Source organism: Eupeodes corollae, chromosome 1 (assembly GCF_945859685.1).
Source record: "Eupeodes corollae chromosome 1, idEupCoro1.1, whole genome shotgun sequence".
NCBI classification, from domain to species: domain Eukaryota; kingdom Metazoa; phylum Arthropoda; class Insecta; order Diptera; family Syrphidae; genus Eupeodes; species Eupeodes corollae.
Window position 1 is genome coordinate 152,132,521 of NC_079147.1, and position 26,365 is coordinate 152,158,885.

The window sequence follows — 26,365 nt, forward strand, 5'->3', positions numbered from 1 at the left end:
TCAAGCTTCTGTTTAGTCTCCTGAGGAGTTTTGCCTTTCATAAAGTAATGTTTAATCAACACACTAAATCCTTTTTCGTCCATTTTTTGACTTCCTCAATTCAAACTAATGTCAAACACAAACCAATAGACCGACCTGGCTAAAGCTTGGTGTGTATTCTTTCAAGACATGCTACTAACTGTAAATTACCTCGATATGCACCAGTAGTGTTATCTGTCTGACTTTGCACGGACTTTTCAAACGACCCTCGTAAATCTATAAAGCCTTAAAGTCTATTAACTGAAAAATACATTAGAATAAAATCATAAAAAAATCACATCAGTAAATATTTTTCTATAAAATGTATCAATTTATTTATCTTCATTAACAAACATATTATGCCATAGAACTCTGACAACACGAATTAGATTCGACTATCTGGCAAATGCTGGTGGTAATGTTGCAAAAGTCAAATAACCAGTATGACCTGGTAAGGATAGTGGCGCCATTGATGTGAGAACTTTCTTTATTTCTTTTGGAGTTTTTGTTGGTTCTTTCTTTTCTTTTTCAGATGCAGCTTCTTCGCCATTATCATTATTGACACTAGATGTAGGTTTCTGAAAAATATAAAATGATACATAAATTAGATATGTAGGTACAATTTATACATTCTTAGAAATATACAATAGATTTGTTTCAATTTCTTTTTATCTTTCTAGATGTAGTACATCCGAAGTCTTATATAATTCGAACTGCAATGGCGCCAGTATCAATAATGCACGTCAATTAGAACTTATTAAAAAGCATCGAGGAAGCAATAAATTTAAGCTGTCATTGTTTTCAAAATAGAATAGTTCTAACTTCGAAATCAGGCTTTAAAGTAAAAGTACATACGTTGCTTTATCTTTTGGTATTATTTGTATTTAAAGTAAATATGTACGAAGTTGATTCATGAATCAAATTTTTCTATTAACTATTATAGTGTTATAAGTTCATACTTTGCCGACAAGTCAACATATGTCAGGATGGCCGAGCGGTCTAAGGCGCCAGACTCAAGAGCAATCTTGCCCAGTTAATTGGGTTGAGCATTCTGGTCCTCTCTGAGGGCGTGGGTTCGAATCCCACTTCTGACAAAGTTTTTTTTTAATGTGAAATATTTCTTTTCAAATGTGGCTGGCACGACTTACCTAAACTTGCAATTTTAGTAAAGAAAAGTTATTGGATCTTTTTTAAGCGCTAATACAGTTGAATTAATTTTATTCGAAAATATTAGTTCATTATGATGAAAGAGGTTTATAAAACGAATTATTGCAAGATTTTTTCCTTTTGGATAATATTATGTTTTTCTATATTAATGCAATCAACATTTTTTTGACGACAGTTTTGAAATCAATTCGTTAATAATTATTTTATTAGGGTTTCGTTTGATTTTTTTGAAAGAATTTACAGCCCTCAAGGGGTTATTAAAACTCTGTATATGTTTACATTTAAACACAGTGCGAACGTTAGGTTTGTGTTACTTTTTGTCAATCGGAGCGCGCTTTATGAGCTCTTGATAAAATAGAAGAGCAAATGGAGTAAAAAGCAGAGCTGCCTTCACGCTTTGTATCGTGTGGTATTAAAGAGACAGCTTGCTTTCATGAACAAAATTTTGTGTTCCATGATTGCACTATTCAATTATATATACAAATTAAGGTTGTTGCTTTTTTCAATCAGAGCTAGCGCTTATGAATAAGTTCCAACTGTTCTGAGCCTATTATATGCAGTTACAAATCAGAGTTTGATATTTGAAAAATGATTTGAAATATCGAGTGAGGTCTTGTAAAAATATCAAGGGAAGTACGGAGATTTCAAGGGAGGTCTGGATATATGAAAAGAGGTCTAGAGAAATCAAGGGAGGTCTGGAGATTTAAAAGGGAGGTCTGGAAATATCAAGGGAGGTTTAAAAAAATCAAGGGAGGTCTGGAAATATCAAGGGAGGTCTGCAGATTTCAAGGGAGGTCTAGCAAAAAGAAGGGAGGTCTGGAGATATCAAGGGAGGTCTGGAAATATCAAGGGGGGTCTGGAGATCTTAAGGGAGGTCTGGAAATATCACGGGAGGTCTAGAAAAACCAAGGGAGGTCTGGAGATATCAAGGGAGGTCTGGAAATATCAAGGGACGCCTGGAAATATCAAGGGAGGTCTGGAGATCTTAAGGGAGGTCTCGAAATATCAATGGAGGTCTGGAAATATCAAGGGGGGTCTGGAGATCTTAAGGGAGGTCTGGAAATATCACGGGAGGTCTAGAAAAACCAAGGGAGGTTTAAAAATATCAAGGGAGGTCTGGAGATATTAAGGGAGGTCTGGAAATATCAAGGGACGTCTGGAAATATCAAGGGAGGTCTGGAGATCTGAAGGGAGGTCTGGAAATATCACGGGAGGTCTAGAAAAAACAAGGGAGGTCTGGAGATTTCAAGGGAGGTCTGGAAAAATCAAGGGAGGTCTGTAGATTTCAAGGGAGGTCTGGAGATTTAAAGGGAGGTCCAGAAAAATCAAGGGAGGTCTGGAGATTTCAAGGGAGGTCTGGAGATTTCAAGGGAGGTCTGTAGATTTCAAGGGATGTCTAGAAAAATCAAGGAAGGTTTGGAGATTTCAAGGGAGGTCTGGAGATTTCAAGGGAGGTCTGGAGATTTCAAGGGAGGTCTAGAAAAATCAAGGGAGGTCTGTAGATTTCAAGGGAGGTCTAGAAAAATCTAGGGAGGTCTGGAGATTTCAAGGGAGGTCTGGAGATTTCAAGGGAGGTCTGGAGATTTCAAGGAAGGTCTAGAGATTTCAATGGAGGTCTGGAGATTTCAAGGGAGGTCTAGAGATTTCAAGGGAGGTCTGGAAAAATCAAAGGAGGTCTGGAGATTTCAAGGGAGGTCTGGAGATTTCAAGGGAGGTCTGGGAAAATCAAAGGCGGTCTGTAGATTTCAAGGGAGGTCTAGAAAAATCAATTGAGGTCTAGAAATTTCAAGAGAGGTCTGAAGATTTCAAGGGAGGTCTGGAAAAATGAAGGGAGGTCTGTAGATTTAAAGGGAGGTCCAGTAAAATCAAGGGAGGTCTGGAGATTTCAAGGGAGGTCTGGAGATTTCAAGGATTTTTTATACAATGCCCTTTTTTCTAAGAACGCAAAAAGCTATTACACTATCTTTAGCCATTTGTCCGTTTTTTGAAACAACTAAAATGAGGGTGTTGAGGATTGTACATTCTTATAAATGTTGTTACTTTTTCGGTTTAATACATTAATTTAGCAAAAATTATTCCCTAAAAACTTTCTTACTTTTGGAAGGTCAACGCAAAACGGTCAACGCGTTGACTCTTTTACGTAAAAATGACGTCATTTGTAGACCTACAATTAAAAACTACGCACAAATTATGTTATATGATTACATTGTACCAATTTTAACATTCTTTCAGACACTAATAAGAAAAAATTGAAAATAAGGTTGGGTTAGATAAACATTATAATGTCAAATTTTGTGATAGTCAACGTTTAAAGTATTGACGCTGTGAGATTTGACAGTGCGTTGACACAGAAAGTTTAAATTTGTTTATGACGTCAGAGAGTCGACGCGTTGGCCCTTTAAGTTTACCACAATTCTGCTTAATACATACAAATACAGGCACGAGTACGATAACTTTGGCGCCGAGATATAATAACGGTTTTTGGTAGAGGGGCTTAATACAAGCATTTTTTACTATGGGAGGGGGGGGTCTATCTCCCCCTGTTTAGGCGGTAGGGGCAATTTAAAAAAACATGTACTTTAAATGGAAAAAAAATAATTAAAAAATAACGGTAATACTTACAATTAAGTATTATACCTTTTTTTAAAGCCAACACTTGTGTCTAGTAGCTTGTTTTTAAATCAAGTCAAAACTATGCATAGTTTGCGAAAAACACTGTTTTAAACTCAAAATTTGGTAAAAAAAAAAGTTAAAAATATGGTTTAGAGTGTAATATTTCAAAACTTTTAGATTATCTACAATTTTTTTTTTTAGAATACATTGCCCTTATTTATTTTTGATCGAAAACTGAAAACTAGATGATTTTATGTCTTTTAGTTTTTGAGAAAATTGAAAATAACTACAACTACTATTTTAATTTAATTCTTTTTTTTTGCTTCAAAAATCTTATTTTGATAGTAACAATGGTAGGTGCAAGTTTGGTTGTATGCAACAGTGGGATCCGTATGCAACCCCCCTGCTTGGGCTCACTATAGGATTTGGGGTGGGTGCAAGTTGGAGTGCGTGCAAAGTGAGGAGGAAGCAAGGTTCGGTGAGTGCAAGATGAGGTGCATTCAAAGTTTTTTTTGCATTTAAATAAGCTGAATTAAAAAATAATTGATATTATATACATAAACATATGTACATATATGTCATGTCCATTTCAATCTCTTTTTTTCTAAATATACCGTTAGGTACTTGACAAAAACTTTAACATTTAATATATTTGAGCATAAAAATGTATTGCATTATAAAAAAATTTGCATTACCTTTACAACAACACAACGGAAGCAAATTCTCGTAGTTTCTTAACATGCACATATGTTTATGTCATACATAAATATGCATATAACTATGTACACACATATAATGCAGCCATAGTAAAAAGTATGTACCTATATAGTTAGATCATAAATAACAAGAGGAAGCATTTGATGTTTAACCGTTTTTTTTAACAAGTTTGGTGCAGGTTATTGTTTACCAAAGCCATTCTCCATTTAACGTTTGAATAAGTCGGATTCCCTTTTTAAAAATGGCGGCTAAACATCCACTTCTTCACCCAAAATTAAATAATTTTTCGATTTTTTGTTCGTTTGGGGATTTGGTATCAACAAACGAAAAAAGTTTCGCGTTTTTGGAAGAAATCGGGTTAATTCCCTCCAAAACGTCTACTCCACCTCTGTGTTGTGATATTTTAATGACCGTGGAAAATTCAAAAAGATCAAAGTTCGGTTGGTTTTGGCGATGTTCAAAAAAGGGCTCAAAAAGAAAAGGTGACAAAACTTGTAGAAATACAATCAACCCATCAATAGGAACATTTTTCCATGGCCCTCAATGTCGGCTAGAGATAAATGAAGTGCTTGCTATAATTATCTCTTTTGTGATTAAAATGCCTGTAAACATGGTTTTCCAGGTAATTAATTAAATCTTAAGCTACAATTTAAGGATTTTGTTTTAAATATTTTCGTAAATTCTCAAATTAGCAATTAATCGCTTGGCGAAATCACGACAATAAAGATAAATTAAGTAAATCTACCATCATAGATTACTATAATTATTGTCGGGAAATAGCCGAAATAATATCCTCCCATATTGATATTAATATTGGCGGTGAAGAAAAAACGGTTCAAATCGATGAAACATTTTTAACGAAAAGAAAATACCACAAAGGCCGTGTCACAGAACAGATGACAATTGTAGTGTTGGGGCTATATTGCAAAGAAGATAAAGTCGGACGTTTCTTTAAAGTCAATTCCAAATGTAGGGAAGATTTGTGGCCTTATATTCATAAATATGTTAACCCCAATACAAGTCGTATCTGTACCGACAGCGCACGCCAATACATAGGTGTTGAAAAATTATTCTCCAGTTCTACTAGTCATGGCGTAACAAACCACAGCAAAGGCGAATATGTCGACAAAGCCGATAAGACTAACACAATAAACGATCTAGAAAATCAAAATAAACTTCTGAAAAAAACAATTTTATGCCGCAAAACCACACTCCACATCCATCAATATATGGCACTTTTCTTTTATAGAAAATATTGCCTTGAAAAAAAATATAAAGACGATTTGGGATCCCAAATAATGGAATTCTTACTAGATATGAAAAAAGTATACCCATGTTTGGTTAATGGACAAGAAAGTGTAGGTCTGCAACTAAAGCACTTCGACCCTCCCGACGTTTGCAGTGAACACCTAGAAGATGTGTTACCGCCAAAACAACCACGGCTCTTGACCATCAATGACGAACTTAACGAACTCCACAGTGACACTAGTACGGACGATGAATTCATTGACGAGACTTACATATCTTCAACACATTGAAAATTAACGTGACTATTTTTCAATAATTCCTGACTTACTTAAAAACTAACTGACTGGGACGCGGAATGCAATGCAATTCTACCTCCTCGTGGTGCATTCTGGGTTATGCTAAATGAATTGCTTTACTTGACTCACAAAATGACCTAATCTTTAACAATTATCCTGAAAGTAAATACCAAAAAAACTCTTTAAAAAGTAGTTTTAAAAACCCCAAAACCAAAATAAAACAACAATCACATATGTAGGTATATACGAAATTTCTAATGCAAACAGTAAGATGCCTGCAACCCCCCTGCTTGGGCTCACTATAGGATTTGGGGTGGGTGCAAGGTGGAGAGGGTGAAAGGTTCGGTGAGTGCATGCAAAATTTCATATGCATCTAAATAAACTGGATATAAAAAAAGTAATTTAATTGAAATATTTTGTTTTGGTAATTTTCAATTTTCTCAAAAACTAGAAGACATAGAAACATCTAGTTTTCAGTTTTCGTTAAAAAATAAATAAGGGCAATGTATTCTAAAAAAAAAATTGTAGATAATCTAAAAGTTTCGAAATATTACACTCTAAACCATATTTTTAACTTTTTTTTTGACCAAATTTTGAGTTTAAAACAGTGTTTTTCGCAAACTATGCATAGTTTTGACTTGATTTAAAAACAAGCTACTAGACACAAGTGTTGGCTTTAAAAAAAGGTATAATACTTAATTGTAAGTATTACCGTTATTTTTTAATTATTTTTTTTCCATTTAAAGTACATGTTTTTTTAAATTGCCCCTACCGCCTAAACGGGGGGAGATAGACCCCCCCCTCCCATAGTAAAAAATGCTTGTATTAAGCCCCTCTACCAAAAACCGTTATTATATCTCGGCGCCAAAGTTATCGTACTCTCCCCCAAATACATACCCACCCACTACCCACTTTACAATAAGATATACAAATTTTAAAAAATTCAAAATATGGCAACGAAGCATTGTATCAAATGTTAAATTTGAAAACGTTGCTGTTAAATTTTCAGATTTCACTAAAATAGAAAATTCAAAATCAAACGAATTCAATTTTCTGAAAACAAATCTAAAACACATATACAATAAAATGTACAGGATTTTCAACGTCGTTTAAATAAAAATGGTTATTTATAACACATTTTATCCGAACCCCTTAAATTTAAACTAAAGCAAAATTTTAAAATATTTAATGCTTTCATAATTACATCTAAGTAGTCCCTCTTCTTCTTCTCATGCATAAGGTTCCTAATCAAATTAAGAAAAACAACAATCTCTCTGCATCTGAATCAATTTAAAGCCTATAATATTACCTTAGAGAACGCAATTGCAATAAGAAAATCATTTTGGTGTAATTTTGAAAATTACCCATGTAAATCAGTCGCGCAGAGTGCTATTGCGGAGCTTGCACTTGAGATGGTTCCTCTGCCTGTAGACAACACACATTATTATTATAAGGAGAAAGAAGAAACAAACATAGCCTTCCAATAGAAGAGCCCATAAATCAAACACTGGAAATGTTATAACCGTATTTAACGAATATCGATCTTTTACATGGTTTGATATTCCCCACCGCAAAAGTCTTCGTCGTCGTCGTACCGCTCACTAAAGGCAAAGGTACAAAATCATAGTCTTCAACGGATCGGGCGGGCGGCACACAGTGGATCGTGTTATACAAACTTGACTTAAAAAAGGCTAACCCTGTATATTTCTATATAACGGGTGTTTATTTAGACGCGTGGTTTTCAATCTGAAAAGGCTTTTTTGGAGTTGGTCTTTTTGACAGCTGTCACATAAGTTATGCTCAGTTCACAGACACTTAAAAGCAATCTATGTTCTAAATCTCACTCAAAAATATTAAGAATTAAAAAAGTTAAAGTTTCGGTACGCTAAGCCTCGTTTTAGCCCACTGTGCGGCGGTTCGGCGGCAACCTAGACTGAGGCGCTTAAATATTTCTCTTCATATTCACCATTGCCATAGTAATGCAGTCTTCCAATGTATATATATTTTAGATACGTCTCATACGAACTGTGTCTCGAAATTATTACACCAGAAAGAAAACCAAATGAAGATGAACGATGCGCAAGTTTTAGAAAGTAATTTTCGCTCGCTAAGAGATGTTACCTATGGAAAATGTGTAGGGTACGGTATTACTCTGTACTTCGATAGGTATACGAAACGAGTATAGAGCGTGTGAAATTCGCACTCGCTGAAGTGGTAGACGCATTTTTACTTCAGCAAGGATCAAGGGGTTTTGAATAAAATACATTCTTGTAGTAAGTAAACATTATTAGAAAATACTTAAACCAAATTAGACTAATGACGGTTTTGATTGGCCATCGAATGGTTTTTCTTTTCGCACGAAAGAAACTTTTACGTTTTAAAACCATGCCAAGTTATTTGAATGAGTACGTTCAGAAGACACAAGAGATTTCATAGTGCAGCCAATTAAACTATTCGAACGAAAATTTAGTTGAAGGAACTAGAACAGTTTATTTTAGAACTTAACATTTCAGAAATTTCATTTGTCAAATTTTCATTCAAATTTGTGTAATTGGACTGGAGTTCGTGCAATGAGGGGAAATTTTTAGATTTTGAAATTTGATTTTAGATCAAAATCAGATAAAATTTTGTTTGTCCAATGAAACGTAGAAAACTGATAAATGTATGTTACATAAATTTAAATACCTATTTAGCTGCCAAATTTTGATCTTTTCTTCAGTTATTTGTAAGAGTTTAAAAGGATTTTTATTTCGGATTTGAACTCCTGTTTTTTTGGTGTACCACTTCACATACAGTTTTCAGAGGCAGTGTCCAAAGATTTTATTTGTGCCTGACGGTCTGAAAATCTGGATATCAGATGTTGATAGCACGTTTTCTATAAGCCAGGACAATACATTTTTTTCGCCATAAGTTCTGCCTCATACTGTATGGGGCAGTACGAATATCAACGACAGAGGTGAGTCTCTTTTTGATTATATTCTTGGTACTAACCTCTTAGTAAGTAATGTTGGTAATGAACCAACCTTCATAACTAAAACTCGACAAGAAGTCTTAGACATAACTCTTGTCTCAGATAGTATACACCATATGATCTTGGACTGGAAAGTATCCAAGAACACTCGTTCTCTGATCATAGACATATCCAGTTCAATATAAAGGTGGATGATAACCCGAGTCCATTGACTTTTCGAAACTATCGGAAAACTGGCTGGGCTTTATACAGGAACTCATTACAGAGTTTACTAGAACCTGGACTATCTAGTCCTTCCTCTAACGCTAACGAACTTGACAACAAAGTCAATGACCTTACCTCAGCTATGAACAGATCGCTAGAAATTGCTTGTCCACATAAGAGGAAAGAGGAAACCACAATGGTGGGCCTCAGAGCTTGACTCGCTCAGGAAGGAATGTAGGAAACTTTTCAACCGGGCCAAAGCTGCAAGACTAGCCTCTCATTGGGACTCCTACAAAGAATCCCTAAGAATCTACAAGAAGGCACTAAGGAAATCCAAGCGATCTTCTTGGCGATCCTTCTGTGGCATGATAGAAGAAACTTCTGAAGCCTCTAGGTTACGGAAAATTCTTTTAACTAATCCAGCTATGCCAAGCTGCTTGAAAAATGCAGACGGCTCCTGGACTAATTCAAGTAATGAATCGCTGAACCTACTATTGGACACTCACTTTCCTGGTAGTTCTCTTACCGAAACTTGCAACAGCTTTGCACGTTCAAGTTCAAATACAACATATCCACAAAGTCTGATCACAAAGGATAAGCTACAATGGGCTCTCAACAGCTTCAAACCATTTAAAGCTGCAGGACCAGATGGAATAATACCAGCAGAATTACAAAAAGCTTCTGATATAATTGCACCAATCCTTGAGGCAATTTTTACCAGCTGTCTTTACCTGGTCCATGTTCCCTCGGCATGGAGAGAAGTTAAAGTTGTTTTTATACCTAAAGCAGGTAAATGCTCCCAAGTTAATCCTAAAGATTTACGACCTATAAGTCTATCATCATTCCTTCTTAAGACCCTGGAAAGATTGATTGATATCCATTTAAGGGCACGTATCGATACAAGACTTCTGTCTTCGTCTCAACATGCCTACTGTAAGGGTAAATCCGTGGAAACAGCGTTACACACTTTAGTACGCACCATCGAATATTCCCTCTATCATAAAGAGTTCACTATGGTTGCTTTCCTTGACATCGAAGGTGCTTTTAACAACGTGGACACATCTGCAATCACTTCTGCACTGACATCTCTAAATGTAGAGAGTTCGCTTCGGGAGTTAATTCATTAAATGCTTACTAGCAGAATAATTAATTCAAAACTGGGCAACTCTTCTAGCAGACGATTCGTTAGTAGAGGGACACCGCAAGGTGGTGTTCTATCCCCTCTCCTCTGGAACCTAGTGGTGAATGAAATCCTAACTAGTCTGGATGCGGAGGGTTTCAGAGTGATAGCCTATGCGGACGACGTTGCTATAGCAGTTTCAGGAAAGCATCTTAATATCCTAAAAGAACTCTTACAAAATGCCTTGGACAGACTAATACTCTGGGCTGATCGGTGTGGACTGGGTGTTAAACCACACAAAACCGATTTGGTCTTATTTTCGAGGAGATACAAAATTCCATTTGTCAACCCTCCTTACATTAAAGGAATCCAATTAAAATTCTCAGACGAGCACAAATACCTAGGTCTTGTCTTAGACAAAAAACTAAATTGGAAACGCAACGTACAGGAAAGAGTCAAAAATGCTACTGTAGCTCTCTTTTCTTGCAAAAAAGCTATTGGTAATAAATGGGGTTTACAACCCAGAATCAAGCATTAGCTATACACATCGGTAATCAGACCGATTTTAACGTACGGTGTAGCAGTATGGTGGACTGCTTTAGAGAAGGGTATAAACAGGGATAAGTTAAATAAAGTTCAACGTTCAGCCTGCCTATGTATAAGCGGATCGCTTCGCACGACCCCGTCTGCGGCACTGGACACCTTGCTCTACCTTACACCTCTTGACATATTTAGTAAACAAATAGCTGCAAGCTCTGCTATCCGCCTCAATGCTTCGTCGCAGTGGACTAACAACAACATTGGCCACTCCGTAATTCTAAGGTACTTAGAATCAATTCCAAAGCACACAGACTACACCATCCCCCAACTACAATTCGATAGGAATTTCCAGATTTCTATACCTACCAGATCTTTTTGGGAGGATAGGACATTCTTAGAGGATGAGTCAATCCACTTTTACACAGATGGCTCAAAGACCAAAGAAGGGGTTGGTGGTGGTGTGTACTCTGAACGACTCAAATTAAGTCTCTCATTCCGCCTTCCCAATCATTGTAGCGTGTTCCAGGCGGAACTTTTGGCGATTAAGGAAGTCTTGTCTTGGCTCAAAGAAAACGTGATATCAACATCTGATATCCGTATTTTCTCCGACAGCCAGGCCGCTATCAAATCTCTGGACTCAGTCTCTACAAACTCTATAACAGTCCATAACTGTCGATCATCTCTAATGGAGATGGCGCAACAGTTTAATATTCACCTTTGCTGGGTGCCGGGCCATAGAGACATTCCAGGTAACTGTAAGGCAGATGAACTCGCCAGGAACGGTACAGTACAGCCCATCCTACCACGTTTGGCAAGTACTGGCATACCAATCGATACTTGTAAACTGCTACTAATGCAAGACGCTGTGAGGAGGGCAGGCACCAGGTGGACCAACATCACCACGTGTCAAGCCACAAAAAACATCTGGCCAACACTGGATTTAAAACGTTCAAGGTGCTTGCTCTCTCTAAGCAGATCGCATATAAGCTCGATAATAGGTGTCATAACCGGACACTGTCTAATAGGAAAGCACGCCATGAGACTAGGCGTATTCTCAAATGACTTTTGCAGAAGCTGTATGGACGAGGAAGAGGAAGAAACGGTTCTTCATCTTCTCTGCACATGACCTGCTCTAGCTCGAAAACGCAAGAATTACCTAGGAGAATTCTTCTTTAACGATCTAAACGATCTAAATCATATCGGGATAATCAGCCTCTCACGTTTCGTAAGGGACTCTAGCTGGTTCCATTGAGCTTAGGAGGAAGCCTCAAGATTCATGTGGTATCACAATGGGCCATTAAACTGGCCTAAGTGTATCCGTTCCATCTTGGACAGCCACTATAACCTAACCCGACCCCTCTGCCTTACACTACAATTAATTTAAGTCGTTCATAGTAGACTCTTAATTTTTGATCCCTGTGTATGTAAAAGTGAATTTACTTGTCTTCTAGGGATGTCATATCCTCCCAGCAGCAAGATCTAGAATGCATAGAAAATCTGTAAGTTTCTATCGAACTGTAGTTGGGGGACGGTGTAGTTGACTGCAAATGAAGTCCCTTACGTTGTCTGCACTTGTCAAATTATTGGGTAGGTTCAGATGACATAATGAACTTCTTTTGTAGACTGCTTTCTTTGAACGTAAATTCAAGTGTCAAACATTTTAAATTGGGAACTTTACTTTTCTAACTGCTTATCGCGTCAAAACCAACAAAAACACTCTTTAGCGAAGCTACAAGTCTATTGTATTGTAAAGATATATTACTTATTCTTTTTCCAATTTGACAAGGAACCCCTTTACACAAACCATTAAATGGAATTGTGCAAAATAAAAAATTAGAACGTAATAAAGTTCTGTTTTCTGTTGAATGATAAAACATGATCAACTGTCATTTTGACCTAAATGTACTTGACTTGATAGTAAGGGAGATTTTTCTTAACTAACTTTCTAGTCACTTTTCTAATAAAGTTGCCTTAATTACAATGACATTTTTTGACAGTTGGAAAATCAGATACTAAAAAATTGCCTTAAATTCGAGTCCTTAAGCTATTAAGTATTCACAATAGGAGGATCTCTTAATATTGGCCTTACTATCAGAAGTCTTTCAATATCATCCCATTAGGTGACAATTTCCAATTTTATACCAAGTGAAAATTGTCCGTTTGTACGGTTGGTTGGTTTTACCCAAATTTTAGACAAAAAATAAAATAAAAAAATAATGATGCAGGCAATAACGACTATTTTGTAAAATTTGTTCCGGGGAGAGTACGATAACTTAGGCGACAAAGTTTAATTACGGATTTGTATAGAACAGTTAAAAACAAGCATTTTTTACTATCGGAGGGGGGGTTCATCTTAACCCGTTCCTTTATAACCTATGTTTGTGTAATTTATTTTTCGTTATTTTGCCAAAAGGTGACATTTTATTTATTCCAATTTTCGTAGTTTTCAAGATCGCGTAAGCTTTTGTTGTTGGTTCTTGCTCAAAAACTGTTTGCCAATTAAAAATATATGTCCAATTAGTGGTCAATCGTCCAATTAATTGAAAACACAGGGTTTTCAACAGAGACGCTACAAAAGTAAGGCGACAGGGACACTAAACGACGCCACATTTCTTGCCGCACTTTTGGCATTGCTCTTTAGTAAGGTTAGCCATTCCTTGATGGAAAGATATGCGCGCTAACAACGAGTCGAAATTATTAAAATGTTTTACCGAAATTGGGAGTCAGTGGCCTCAACGTTACGAGTGCGAGGTCTGATTTATGGTCGTCAAATTGTCCTAGCAGATCAACAATTAAGCAATCCATTGAGCAACAATTGTGGAAAAATTTAAATCCACAGTACAAAATGTTGCCGTTCCAGTAAGGCAAAGAAGTGCCCGTAGTGTCGAGAATGTTACTGCCGCTGAGGCTTGAGTTGCAGAAAGCCCAAATGTGTCTCTCACGTCGTTCACAAGCGTTGGGCATCTCTGTGACGTCGTTGTGGCGAATTTGCGAAAATATCTTGGCCTACATCCTCACAAGATTAAATTGACGCAAGAACTGGAGCGTCGTATGTTCGTTAATTGGGCTGAGCAACAACTTGAAAATGATTAGGATTTTTATCGAAAAATGATCTTCAGCAATGAGGCTCTTTTCTGGCTGAATGGCTTCGTCAGGGAGCAATCCACACGTACTCCGTCAGTCATCATTGCATCCCGTACTTCTTCCGTGATGATAAAGATCGGCACGTTAATGTGAATGGGGATCGCCAGTGATAACCGAATATTTTTGGACCCAATCGGATGATATGGATATGGAGGATATGTGGTTCCAACAGGGCCGCGCCACAAGCCACACGTCAAGTCTATAATCTATGCCAACAAGCCAGTGACGATTGATGAACTTCGTACAAATGTCGACCGTTAAATTGCAGCATTTATGCTTGAAAACCGTTGAAAATCTGCGAGAGTGCCCGTGGTGGCCATGCAAATGAAATCGGGTTCCATACATAATGGTATCGAACTTGCTTTCACAGGAATAAAGAATTTCATTGATATCAAAAACAGTTTTTTTTTTTAATTAAAAAAAAACTTTTGTAACGCTCTTATTGAAAAACCCGATATTAAAAATTAGGTTTGCTATAAAAAAATTTGGTGACGATTGGGCAGGTTCAGGCAACATAAGGGACTTTATTGCAGTCAACTTCATTCTTTGAACGTACATTTTGACCAAAGCAACTAGTTAGTTTTTCAAGTTACATTAATTTAAAATTCAGAGCTTTACTTTACAAAATCTCTAATTTAAGTTCATAGTACTAAAAGTAACGAAATTATTGTATACAAAACACTCCTTAGGCAAGCTACAAGTCCATTACGATTTGTGTTTTGCATTGTGAAAAAATATTACTTATTTCTTTTCCAAATTGACACTTAACTCTTTTACAGAAAACATCAAATAAAGTTGTGCAGAAAATAAATAAATCATAAAGTAACAAAGTTCAGCTCTCAGTTGAATGAAAAAACATAATCAACTGTCATTTTGTTAGAAGTAGACTTCACTTGATAGTTAGGGAGATTTTTCTTGGCTAACTTTCCAGTCAACTTTCCATTAAAGTTACCTTAATTGGAAATCAATATTTTGGCAGCTGGCCAATCAGATACTAGAAACTCGCCTTTCTTTCAAGTCCCTTATGTTGTCTGAACCTGCCCATTGACTAAGAATTATTTTTTCTGTCACTTTTGACAGATAAAATTGGATGTTTACATCGTTTATAGAAAATTGGTTGAATTTTTTTGCGAAAAATCTACCAATATTAGAAGAACTTTATTTCGTTTGAACCTTCCCACTATCAAGTCAAATGATAGTACACAAAGTTCCAAGTTTTTAATCAATGATGTCAGAAAAATTAACTAGCTACCTTGGTCGAATTTTGCGTTCAATAAATGCAGTTAACTGCAAAAAAAGTTGATTATGTTCCATGATAATTGCCCATTGTAAAAATTGGTGATTCGATGGGTTCAAAAAAAAAAAAAAAAATAGGTTTTCCAACTACATATTTAAAAACTTTCTAAAAGTTAGGACACAATTCCGTAAGTATCATTGGATTCTTTGGAGGTGTATTATTCAGACTTTTCATCAGTTTATCTCGTTTAAGAGAACCACCATCCTATGTTTTCCAACTTAATACCAAACATTTCTATAATTTTTGAACTAAAATCAAATTTAATTTAAAATAGCTTCAAATGTCCAAGGCATTATATGAAGTTCTCCAAAAATATCCTCTATTAATAGCGGCACATTTTTTATAAATGTGCCTCAACAAAAAAAAAATACAAAAACGATATGCTAGGTTATTTTTCTCGCTCCTCTATAAAATTCACTAAACCAAACGTTACTATTTTCAGGTTGAGGGTGCCAATGCCACCTCGCTGCCATCCGCCATCCGCGCAACAGTTGCAGTGTTTAACACCTTCGGCATTCACCTCCAAAAGGAAAATATCAGGAAAACCGCAAACTGGTTCATCATCATCTACTATGTACCTGTATGCAATTTTCAATAGAAGAAGAGCGGGACATGGCTTTATAGATGTTGTATCGAATTTACCCTGCCATGTGTCAATGTTTAACCAAACTGAACTAAGCAAGGGATACTTAACTTAACCACTCGATGTAAATCGCCTCCAAAACATAATCACGCTGAGCCGAAATAGCTTCATTACATTGCCTTAATTGATGCTCACCTGTTCGGTTAAGCTGTATTTCAAATTATTTATGACATACAACCAACCATAGTAGTGTTGGCCTTGTTCGAGTTGAAAAAAGTAAATCTTATTTCAAAACTAGTTTTTTGTTTCTTTTTTTTTTTAAATAAATGTCCAACTAAAGTGCCTAAGCACTAACTCATAATATGAAAACATACCTTGTGCTTTAAGAATTCCAGGTCCATAACTGGGATATTTTTTGTTCTTACAGTGTCTTCGGATTGCAGTACCTCAAGTGATTGAATCTCGGTGAATCCAAGTTGTTGGAGTGCCTCACAGCATCGTTGGGATTGTTCAATGCACGGCGAGAACGAACAAAATCTACCACCTATAAGTAAAGATACAATTTTAATTTAATTTTCATTTTTATTTTCATCATCTTAAATAGAAGCTTATAACAAATATAAAGGACACCATCACCATCTCCTCAATCCAAGCCAAAGATTGGAGAAAATATCGTTTCGCTGTTCAGGGCATTCTTTTTTCTGTCAATTGATTTCCAAATTGACACACCTCAGTATACCTTCTCACCTTTAACTTTTACAAACAAATATATAGTCAATTGACGATTAGTAGCTGCTGGGAGGCTTTTTGTCACAAGTCTTCTTGGACAAGGGCAAAACATCGAGTTGTGCCAATTGAACTCGGATATGGAATTGATTTACAAATATACCTCTTGAAGGTACTACATCCAGAAGGAAAAGTATAAGCAGATCGATTGCGACGACGCGACGTTGTGTGTATATATTTATAAAGGAGCGGCGACGACGCGCGCTCCAGCGATGGACTTCTAGCAAGTATTCTTCGTCGTCGTCATCGTCGTTTACGCAATTAATTAAACAAATTACCTATCGGCGAACATATTCAGCGTTGACATAACGTATAGTGAGGTAGACACATATATACATGGAGGTTTTTCTTTGGCTGTCTTCTTTCGGTTTTCTGTTTCTGTCCATCTGTCAGTCGATGGCTGCTTCCACTACTTCGATGCAACCAGAAGTTGTCTCTTAAAGTTTTTTTTTAGTATTATTTGTTTTTAAACGTCGCTCGCGTCGTTCGTCGTAATTGTCGTTGAACTGATGTAAGAGTGTGTCCATGACCACCTCTGAGGATTGGTTATCGATTGCGCGCATGCGCACCTTATTATGCTTGTTAATATGGGAATATTGCAAGTCTATGCCGTTTGTCAATTTCGATGTAGAGTGATTGCCACTTTGAGACATGAAACAGCGATACGATAGGTTAGGTACCTTTGCCTGCCTGGTATTTATAGTTGAATCCTTTATGGAGGAGTCGTTTGTAACTAATGATTGAGGCACACGGATATGGTAATAACAGAAGACACACATTTATGTGATGTGTGATGACCATTAAGAACATTCTCAAGAGTTAGGCGGAATAAACGGACTTTGGGTCTTACGTATGTAGGGAGGTAGTGACCACACTAATTAGGTGCGAAAGCAATTAAATTTAATTTATGTCAGCAGAAAGGCTTGTGCCATAGTTGATATTTTTGTCCAAAATGGGACGTTGGATATTTTTATGAAAACAAAAGTAAAAAAATTAGAAGGAACATTTTTGAACAATTAAGAAAAAAGTGTTGTTGATTTTTCAGGACGTTTTCAACAAAAACGTTCAGAGTAATATAGGCTTAGGTGAAAAAAAGACATATGTAAGTAATGAACTTGCATTGACTCAAATATGCACGATCAGACTGATGCTGCTGTAGCTTTAACATCAAAATACGGATGGGTGATAAAAGGGAAACAATAAATTACTTATTCCCAACGTGTATTTAGTTCAAGTTCTGTTAATATTAATGGACCGGTCCAGAAAACATAAGGGACTTCATTTACAATCAACTGCATTCTTTGAAAGAACATTTTGACCAGGGTAACTAAAGGTGAATTTTTTAAAGGCTATAGGAAAGTTTTTCAAAAAAAAAAAAACACATATAATTCTGAAAAAATGCTGAAATATTTATTTAAATCCATAGTACGGTCCATATAATTTAATGTTTGAAGATTATTTCATGTAAATGTTGACCCCGATTGCGCCTCAAATGGTCTATCCGCTTAGTCCAATTTTGGCATACTCTTTCTAACATTTCGGCCGGTATCTCAGGACTAAATACTTCAATATTGTCTTCCAATGCGTCAATTGAAGCGGAGCTTGTCTATATAGACATGAGCTTTAAGATAGCCCCACAAAAAACAGTCTAAAGGCGTTAAATTGCACGATCTAGGCAGCCGATTGAACGGTACCGAATGTTAAATAAAATATTCACCGAACTCGCCTCTCAATAAGTCCATTGTTGCGCATGCTGTGTGACATGTGGGACCGTAAATCTCTTGCATTTTGGGCAAATAAAAGTTGGATATCATCTCACGGTAGCGCTCACTATTCACAATCCAATAAAGCCACCAGCCCATAAACTGCACCAAACTGTGACTTTTTCTGGATGCATTGGTAGCTCTTGAAATGCTGCTGGCTGATATTCACTCCAAAATGGACAATTCTGCTTATTAACTTACCCCTTGAGTCAAAAATGAGCTTCATCGCTCGCTGGAAATTGTTTAAAAAAAAATCACAGAGTAATAAATTTCAGCTCTCAGTTGACCAGTGAAAAAACAATAAAGAAATATGTTGAAGCTTAAATTAATTGTAATGAAGATGACTTACCATCTATGGACTCTGTTTCTAAAAAACTCTATAATAATCCATAAATGTCGATCATCTCTAATGGAGATGGCATAACATAATATTCGCCTTTGCTAGGTGCCGGGCTATAGAGACATCCCAGGAAATTCTAAGGCAGATTAGCTCTCCACAGATGGTACAGAACAACCTATCCTACCTCGTTTGACTAATGCCTTACCAATCGCTACATGTAAACTATTGCTAATGCAAGACGCTATGAAGAAGGCAAACATCAGGTGTAAAACATAACGAGGTATCAGGTCACGAAAAACATCTGCCCTACGCTAAATTTAAAGCGCTCAAGGTGCTTGCTATCTCTAATCTGATTGCATATGAGCTCCATAATCGGAGTCATAGCGCGCTACGTGGCTAGGCGTGTTCTCAAATGACTTTTGTAAAAGCTTCACTTCCTCTGTACATGCCCTGCTCTAGCTCAAACACGCAAGAATTACCTAGGAGAATTCCTTTATAACGATTTAAACTATCTCAATCATATTAACATAATCAGTGTTTCATGTTTTGTAAGGGAATAAGACTACTTTCATTGAGCTAAGAGTACCACAATACCAGTCACTTTAACCTAACCTAAGCTAAGTCGGGAAAAAAGAGTACAGATGTCAAAGATTCGGCTTATGTAACATTTGTTTCCCTCCTCATTTCTTTCATCTTGTTTTGGATCCATTAAACTGGCCTAAAAATGTTGGTAAGACGATTAAAACACTTTCGAAAAACGATAAGCCGAAGACAATGGAACAAATCAAAATGATGCTAAATCAATGAAGTCTACAGACTTGATTTCTAGGAAACTTAACATGGAATTATTCAAATAAAGATAAAAGATTTATCCCTTATAATATGATTCAATGTTTTCTACGAATATTTTTCAAGTAAATCATGTACCTACTCTTTGAATGGTTGTTGTTTTTTTTTTTAAAAAACATTAATTTTGAAATTATTCAAATTATTTTACTTTACAATAAAGTTTATCATGTTGCATTTTTTTTTAATTTCTAAAGGCGATTTCATTGCACTGCACAATTACATTACATTTTTTTATCGGTTTGGATATATAGCTACCTTGATGATAGGACGCAAATCGTGAAACTAGGAAATTTTATCTCTAGTACCCTACAAGTTTCATGTGGAGTTCCTCAAGGAAGTCACCTTGGGACACTTGTTTTTAACATATTTGATATCCCAGTTCTTCTTAAAAATGTTTAATGTATGCTGATGAATTAGAAATATAGATAGATAAATATATAGATGATGTTCATATGGTAGACATGTGCACTCAAGAGGACACAAGCGTCCACAGGTTTTTCTCAAAACTCACCTCTGTCTATCAACTCCTACTCTCACCTTCCCGCGGTGAACATCGGGTGCGTAATACCTCAACTGGAGATTGGGTTCCAACCCCAGTGGAAAGTTGTTGGGGCAGCAAACGAGGGAGGGGGGGAAAGATGTTTCCACTAAGGCACCTCTCCTTATCCAGGCGGCAGCGGACGAATTCTCAAGATGGAATCAACGGTGACGTCTACAGTTCCAGTAAGGTTGAACTACTTAGTGAACACCTTATAGGGCTTCTTCGACATATTCGGAGCCCAGGCCTGTAAGGAGCGGTTTATCTGGCTCCTCTTCCTTGGAGTTATACTAAGGATCTGGCCCTCCAGGTTGGGGGTTGTGCCGTCGGGGTGACTTCCTGGCCACGTAAAAAATACTTTTAGTTGCGAAGCACCAACAAGCCTCGGATGCGGACGGATTCACTGTCGACAACCCACGCAAACGAAATAAGGACAACGAACTTCGGATCTGTACGTGGAATGTTAGGTCCCTTAACAGACCACGTGCAGCCGAACAATTAGCGGAAGCCCTAAACTGCTGCAAGGCAGATATTACCACCATCCAAGAAGTGCGATGGGATGGACCGGGCAAACTAAAAGACTGCGATATATACTACGGCGACTGCTACCGAGAACAAAGACAGCGTCTATTTGGGTGTGGATTTGTTGTTGGAACTAGACTCAGGCAAAAAGTCTTGAGTTTCAAAAGTGTGAGCAAGCGCATCACGACAATCCGCATCAAGGCTAAATTCCCAACATAAGCCTAATATACGCGCATGCCCCAACAGAGGAGAAAGACACCAAAGACATATTCTTCGAGCTCTTGGACAAAACATATGAGAAGTGCCCTGGCTATGACATTAAAATTATCTTAGAAGATTTGAATGCCAATCTAGGAAGAGAAGACATCTTTGGTGGCATAATCGGGAGATGCAGCCTGCACGACACCACCTCCGACAACGGATTCAGGCTGGTCGATTTCGCTGCGGGGCGAGACGTTCTGGTAGCTAGTACGCAGTTCACACATCTCAATATCCACAAGGGGACATGGAAATCTCCTGATCAATCAACTGTCAACCAGATTGACCACGTTGGATCAAGGCATGACACTTCTCCAGTATACAGGATATCTGAATATTCCGAGGGCCAACATTGACTCGGACCACTACCTCGTTGTAGCCAAGGTACGGCTACGGATATCCCGATCCAAGCCAAAACAAGGAATTACGGTGAGAAGATTCGACGTTAAACAGCTACAATCGCAGAGACTGCCATGCCCTTTTCCGATCGAGTCTCTAATAACCTCTTAAGGAGTCCTATGCTGCCTCCATTAAGCATTGAAAGCCAGTGGCAACATTGCCTTGCAGCCATCAGAGATGCCGCATCTGAAGTGCTAGGTTTCACACGGCCACCACAGCGAAACCCCTGGTTTGACGACGAATGCCGGCAAGCGCACGCAGCGAAACAAGAGGCATACAAAACGGCGCTGCACAAAAGGACTAGAACTGCTCGCGAGCTCTACGAGCAGAAGAGGAGAGAGTAACACCGGCTTCTAAGATGGAAAAAAAAGAGAGCATGAGAAGCGCGTGATCGAGGAGATAGAGGGATGTCACAACAGGAATGAGATTCGTAAATTTTACCAAAAGGTAAAAAAAACCTCCCAAGGGTACCAGCCAGGAACCGAAGCCTGTAAAGACGATCAAGGGAACATCGTAGTAGAACCGCAGTCGATGCTGAGAATATGGAAAGATCACTTCTCTAAATTATATAACGGCGATGACGAACTGAATTCCGCTGTAAGGGAGATAGAACCACTCAACCTCGGCGACGCAGATCAACAATTCCGCCTACCCGACCTTGACGAAGTGAAGATAGCTATGTCTAAACTTAAGTCAAACAAAGCTGCTGGAGCTGACGGCATCACTGCCGAACTATTTAAAGCATATTCACAATACGGCAAATCTTGGAAAAAACCCAGGAGCTTCAAATCGATATCCACCATCTCTTTATCGATTTTAAAGCCACGTATGACAGCATCTATAGGGAAGAGCTCTACAGAGCAATGCCTAGTTTTGGCATCCCTGTCAAACTTATCCGTTTGTGCAGAATGACGATGGAGAATGCACGCTGCTATATCAAGGTCGGAAAAGATCTCACCGATGCATTTGATGTCAAAAAAGGTTTTAGACAAGGCGGAGCACTGTCATGCGACTTCCTCAACATCGTTCAATTGTGCGAAACTCAATCGTCAACACTAGAGGCACAATCTTCCAAAGATCCATTCAATTACTCGGATACGCAGATGATATTGACATAATTGGAAGATCAAAGCGTGATGTCAGTGGAGCGTTTTTGAGCATTGCGACGGAAGCGAAGAAGATGGGTTTAGTGGTCAATGAGGGCAAGACCAAGTATATGCTGTCATCAAAAAAGGACACTGAACGACGACGTCTTGGACAAAACGTTACCATGGACAGCTATAACTTTGAGGTAGTTAAGGACTTTGTCTACCTAGGCACCGCTATTAATACAAACAACGACACCAGCGCTGAAATCAAACGATGAATAATTCTTGCAAATCGCTGCTTCTTTGGACTTAGAAGGCAATTGAGAAGTAAAGTCCTCTCTCGAGCATGTAAAATCACCATTTATAAGACACTCATCATCCCGGTTCTCATTTATGGCGCTGAGGCCTGGACCCTGTCAAAGAAAGGACCGAGCTGGCTGGAGACGCTTGTTGGTTGAGGCCCAGGTCCGCCCCGGACTGTAGCGCCACCTTAAGTAAGTAAGTAAGTAACTTTGAGGTGGTAAACGAATTTGTCTATTTGGACACTGCTGTTAATTCTGCGAATGACATCAGTGCGGAGATCAAACGCTGTCTCTTTGGTCTAAGAAAGCAGTTGAGGAATAAGGTAATATCGCGAAGTACCGAAGAGACACTGTACAAAACTTTAATCATCCCACTCTTGCTCTATGGTTTAGAAGCATGGACCCTCTCCCAGGCGGATGAGGGATCGTTTGGTATCTTCGAGAGGAAGGTTTTGCGTACGATCTATGGTCCGGTTTGTGTCGACAGGCAAAGTAACATCTGGTATCATGATAAGCTATACGAGCTGTACAGCGACTTGCCACTCGTAATGCATATCGAGCGAATGAACATCGAAGCTACAGCCCGTAAGGTATTCAACGCCAAGCCTAAGGGAAATAGAATCAGAGACAGTCCTCACTACCGGTGGAGTGATCAAGTTGAGGCCGACACACGTCAACTTGGTATTCAAAACTGGAGGCAGCAAGCTAGAGATCGAGTAAGCTAAAGAAAGTTATTACTTGAGGCCCAGGAGCACAATGCGCTGTAGCCCCAACTAAAAAAAGTATTTATTATTGTAAAAATTAAAAGACAAAATAGATGTAAATAATAAAATAGAAGAAGCTAATGCTTGGGTTCGAAAATATTTTAATGAAGCTTCATTTGATATTAAATTGTTATCTCTTATAAGGACCAAGCAAATTAAGAAACTAAACTACGTACCACAAATAGCTGGAAACATTCTGGAGCCTTAAACAAATTATACAATTGGATCAAAGTGCAGACACAATGAATTATATCCTCTATTCTGCTATTCTACCTGTTCATACTTACTAACTACAAACAATAAGTTTTACTGCAAAAACACTTGACCAGCTGAGAATATGTCAGACCAAAATGGAAAGAAAACTTCTGAACATATGACCCAGTCAAAGGAATGAAGATGTTCGCAATAGAACCGGAAATATAGACGTCATAAATGGATTAAGAAGGCTGAGTTGGAGCTGGGAAGCTCTAGACTTAAGCACCAAAGATGGATACAAATGACAAAGAAATGGGGCTAGAGAGCAGGTCGACTTATTAAAAAATGAACTGACGACTTATCCCATATAGGTACAACGAATTCAAAAATAGACACACATGCGCAGCCTTGGCCTAGGCTTATGACAATAACCAACTTTATCAACTTTTAGATTTTACCTACACAACTAGTTTTCCCTTTAAATTCAATAAAATTGTAGGTTTATAATTTCATAGTTTTATTATTGTAAGTTTCTAATTTCAACACAACATATTTTTCATTTTAGTAACAAGTGTTAAATTTTTTAATTTGTATCTAAAATGTTCGAAACATAACATTTTATTGAAATTATCAATTTATGTACCTAATCAACAAACGTAGTACAATAAAAGTTTGTAATGAAGTAACAATAATTTCAATACTTATACGTATTCATACTCTTAGTATATTTGGCCTTGACCGAGATGGTATGCAGAAAAATAGATTTTTTTTCTCATTCTAAGGTACAAGAAAAAATAACATTTGTGTCTTTAAATTGAGTTATATTTTAAACCCAACCTTCGATCTTCCAATTCCTCTACTAATGAACTATGTATTCTGTACAAACAAAGATCGTTAAACTCAACAGGTTAGGTATTAAGAACATCACGGAATATATAGGTATGTCATTTGATACTTAATATACGTACATACCTACATTATACAATCTATACAAACCCAAGTACTTACCAGAAGATTTAAGAGCTTCGAAGGCATGCGGCACAGCTAACTGTGGTGCTGGCAAATCAAGAAACACTGCATCAGCTTTGCCTTTTAATTCGTTTGTGAATCCAAATTGACAAACGTCTCTATGGTACACTGTGACACAGTCACCGAGTCCATGACTTTGGAATTCCTCTCGTGCTTGCTGAGCTCGCGCCTCATGAAAATCAAATGTATGCAAATGCCCGTAAGGTTTAACTGCACGTAGGAAATAATGTGACAATGACCCTGAACCAGTGCCCGATTCAATGACAACACTACCCGGCTTAATTTCCAATTGAAATAGAATCATACTAATGTCAGGTGTGTAAATGATTTGTGTTCTATGGGGTAAGGTTTGGGTCCAGAGTTCTGGATTTGGTTGCAAGACATACGCCCAACCACGGGTTAATTCAATTTTACTACCATACTCAACACCAATGATGTTTTTAACTTTTAATGCACCGAAACTCGTTTGGAAGACATACTCGATAACTTCACCTTTTTTGTTGACAATATTGGGTACGGCCTCGATTGCATGCATACTATTTACACTTAGATAAATAATTACCGTATCGCCTTGCTCTATAATAGATTTTGGTTTTAGGAAACTCATTTTTAATATAGTTTTTTGTTTTTGAAATTTTTAAATTAACAAAACGCGCCGAACAAGAAAAAAATGTAAACAGAAAACGAAAAGCGGCATTGGCATGAATGACAGCAAGATGTCAAACAAAACACGTGTTGGATCGAAACTTATTTGTGGAACGTGTTTCGTTTGTTTTACTTGTGGTTTGATTACATCATCAGCTAGTACCAACAGGCAATAGGTGTGTTTGGTAACTTGTTTTTTGTTTTTATTTTTTTTACAATAGTTTTGTAAGAAATTTTAAATTATTTTCGGAAAAAGTCACGGTTAAGGTTTCCAGTGTAATGATCTGATGAAAAAAATCTTAAAATTGTTAATTGATATCGATCCGGAATTTTGAAGACAGTAATTGCATGATAGATAAGATGTATTTCTTCACGAATACGGACGTAATGACCAATTCATGTTTCTAAGATTTCTCTGAACTTTCTTAGCCAGATCTTTGTAGTTTTTCGTTTCTTTTTTGAATTGTACGATAGGGAATTCTTGAAAAATCGAATCATACAACAATTTGTTTAAGATTTCTTTTAGAAAAAGAGAGCAACTTGTATAAGAATAGAAACATTTCTGAAATCTTAGAAATATAAATTCGGTAATAACCTCATATTTATATATTAATGCAATCTAATTACATGTTTCGTTCATACCGAGCATTTACGTTTTCATTTTTCATTTTACATTTAAATTAATTTAACACCGGCTGTCAAATTTTGTATTGATGACAAAATTTATGAGTAAAAAGTTTTGTTATTCTCAAATTATTTGTGAAAATAAAATGGATTCTAATCAATTGAAATTGATTTTAACGTAACACTAGCTCGTCTCGAAGAAGAGTTTCAACTGAAGTTCTGGAGACGGGTGGAATGTGCTCACAACATGAACCAATAAGAACTAAAAGTTCGCTTTGCTGCAGCTATCTTCTTTGTTAACTTCAACCGGTCCGAACAATTCACTAAGGAGAAGTTAATTGTCTA

General features: G+C 37.2%; 1 protein-coding gene and 1 non-coding gene across 2 annotated transcripts; one reads left to right on the top strand and one right to left on the bottom strand.

Annotated features, from left to right (window-relative positions):
* Nucleotides 1–320: 320 nt before the first annotated feature.
* On the bottom strand, nt 321–25,455 carry LOC129953708 (tRNA (adenine(58)-N(1))-methyltransferase catalytic subunit TRMT61A). Its single transcript, XM_056067081.1, has 3 exons — nt 24,731–25,455; nt 16,293–16,462; nt 321–596 (listed from the first exon to the last, which is right to left on the bottom strand). Exons 1-3 carry the CDS (start codon nt 25,356–25,358, stop codon nt 414–416), a joined length of 981 nt encoding a protein of 326 aa, XP_055923056.1. The 5' UTR covers nt 25,359–25,455; the 3' UTR covers nt 321–413.
* Trnal-caa (transfer RNA leucine (anticodon CAA)) lies at nt 999–1,112 on the top strand. Its single transcript has 2 exons — nt 999–1,036; nt 1,068–1,112. It is a non-coding gene; the product is annotated as a tRNA-Leu (tRNA).
* Nucleotides 25,456–26,365: the final 910 nt, after the last annotated feature.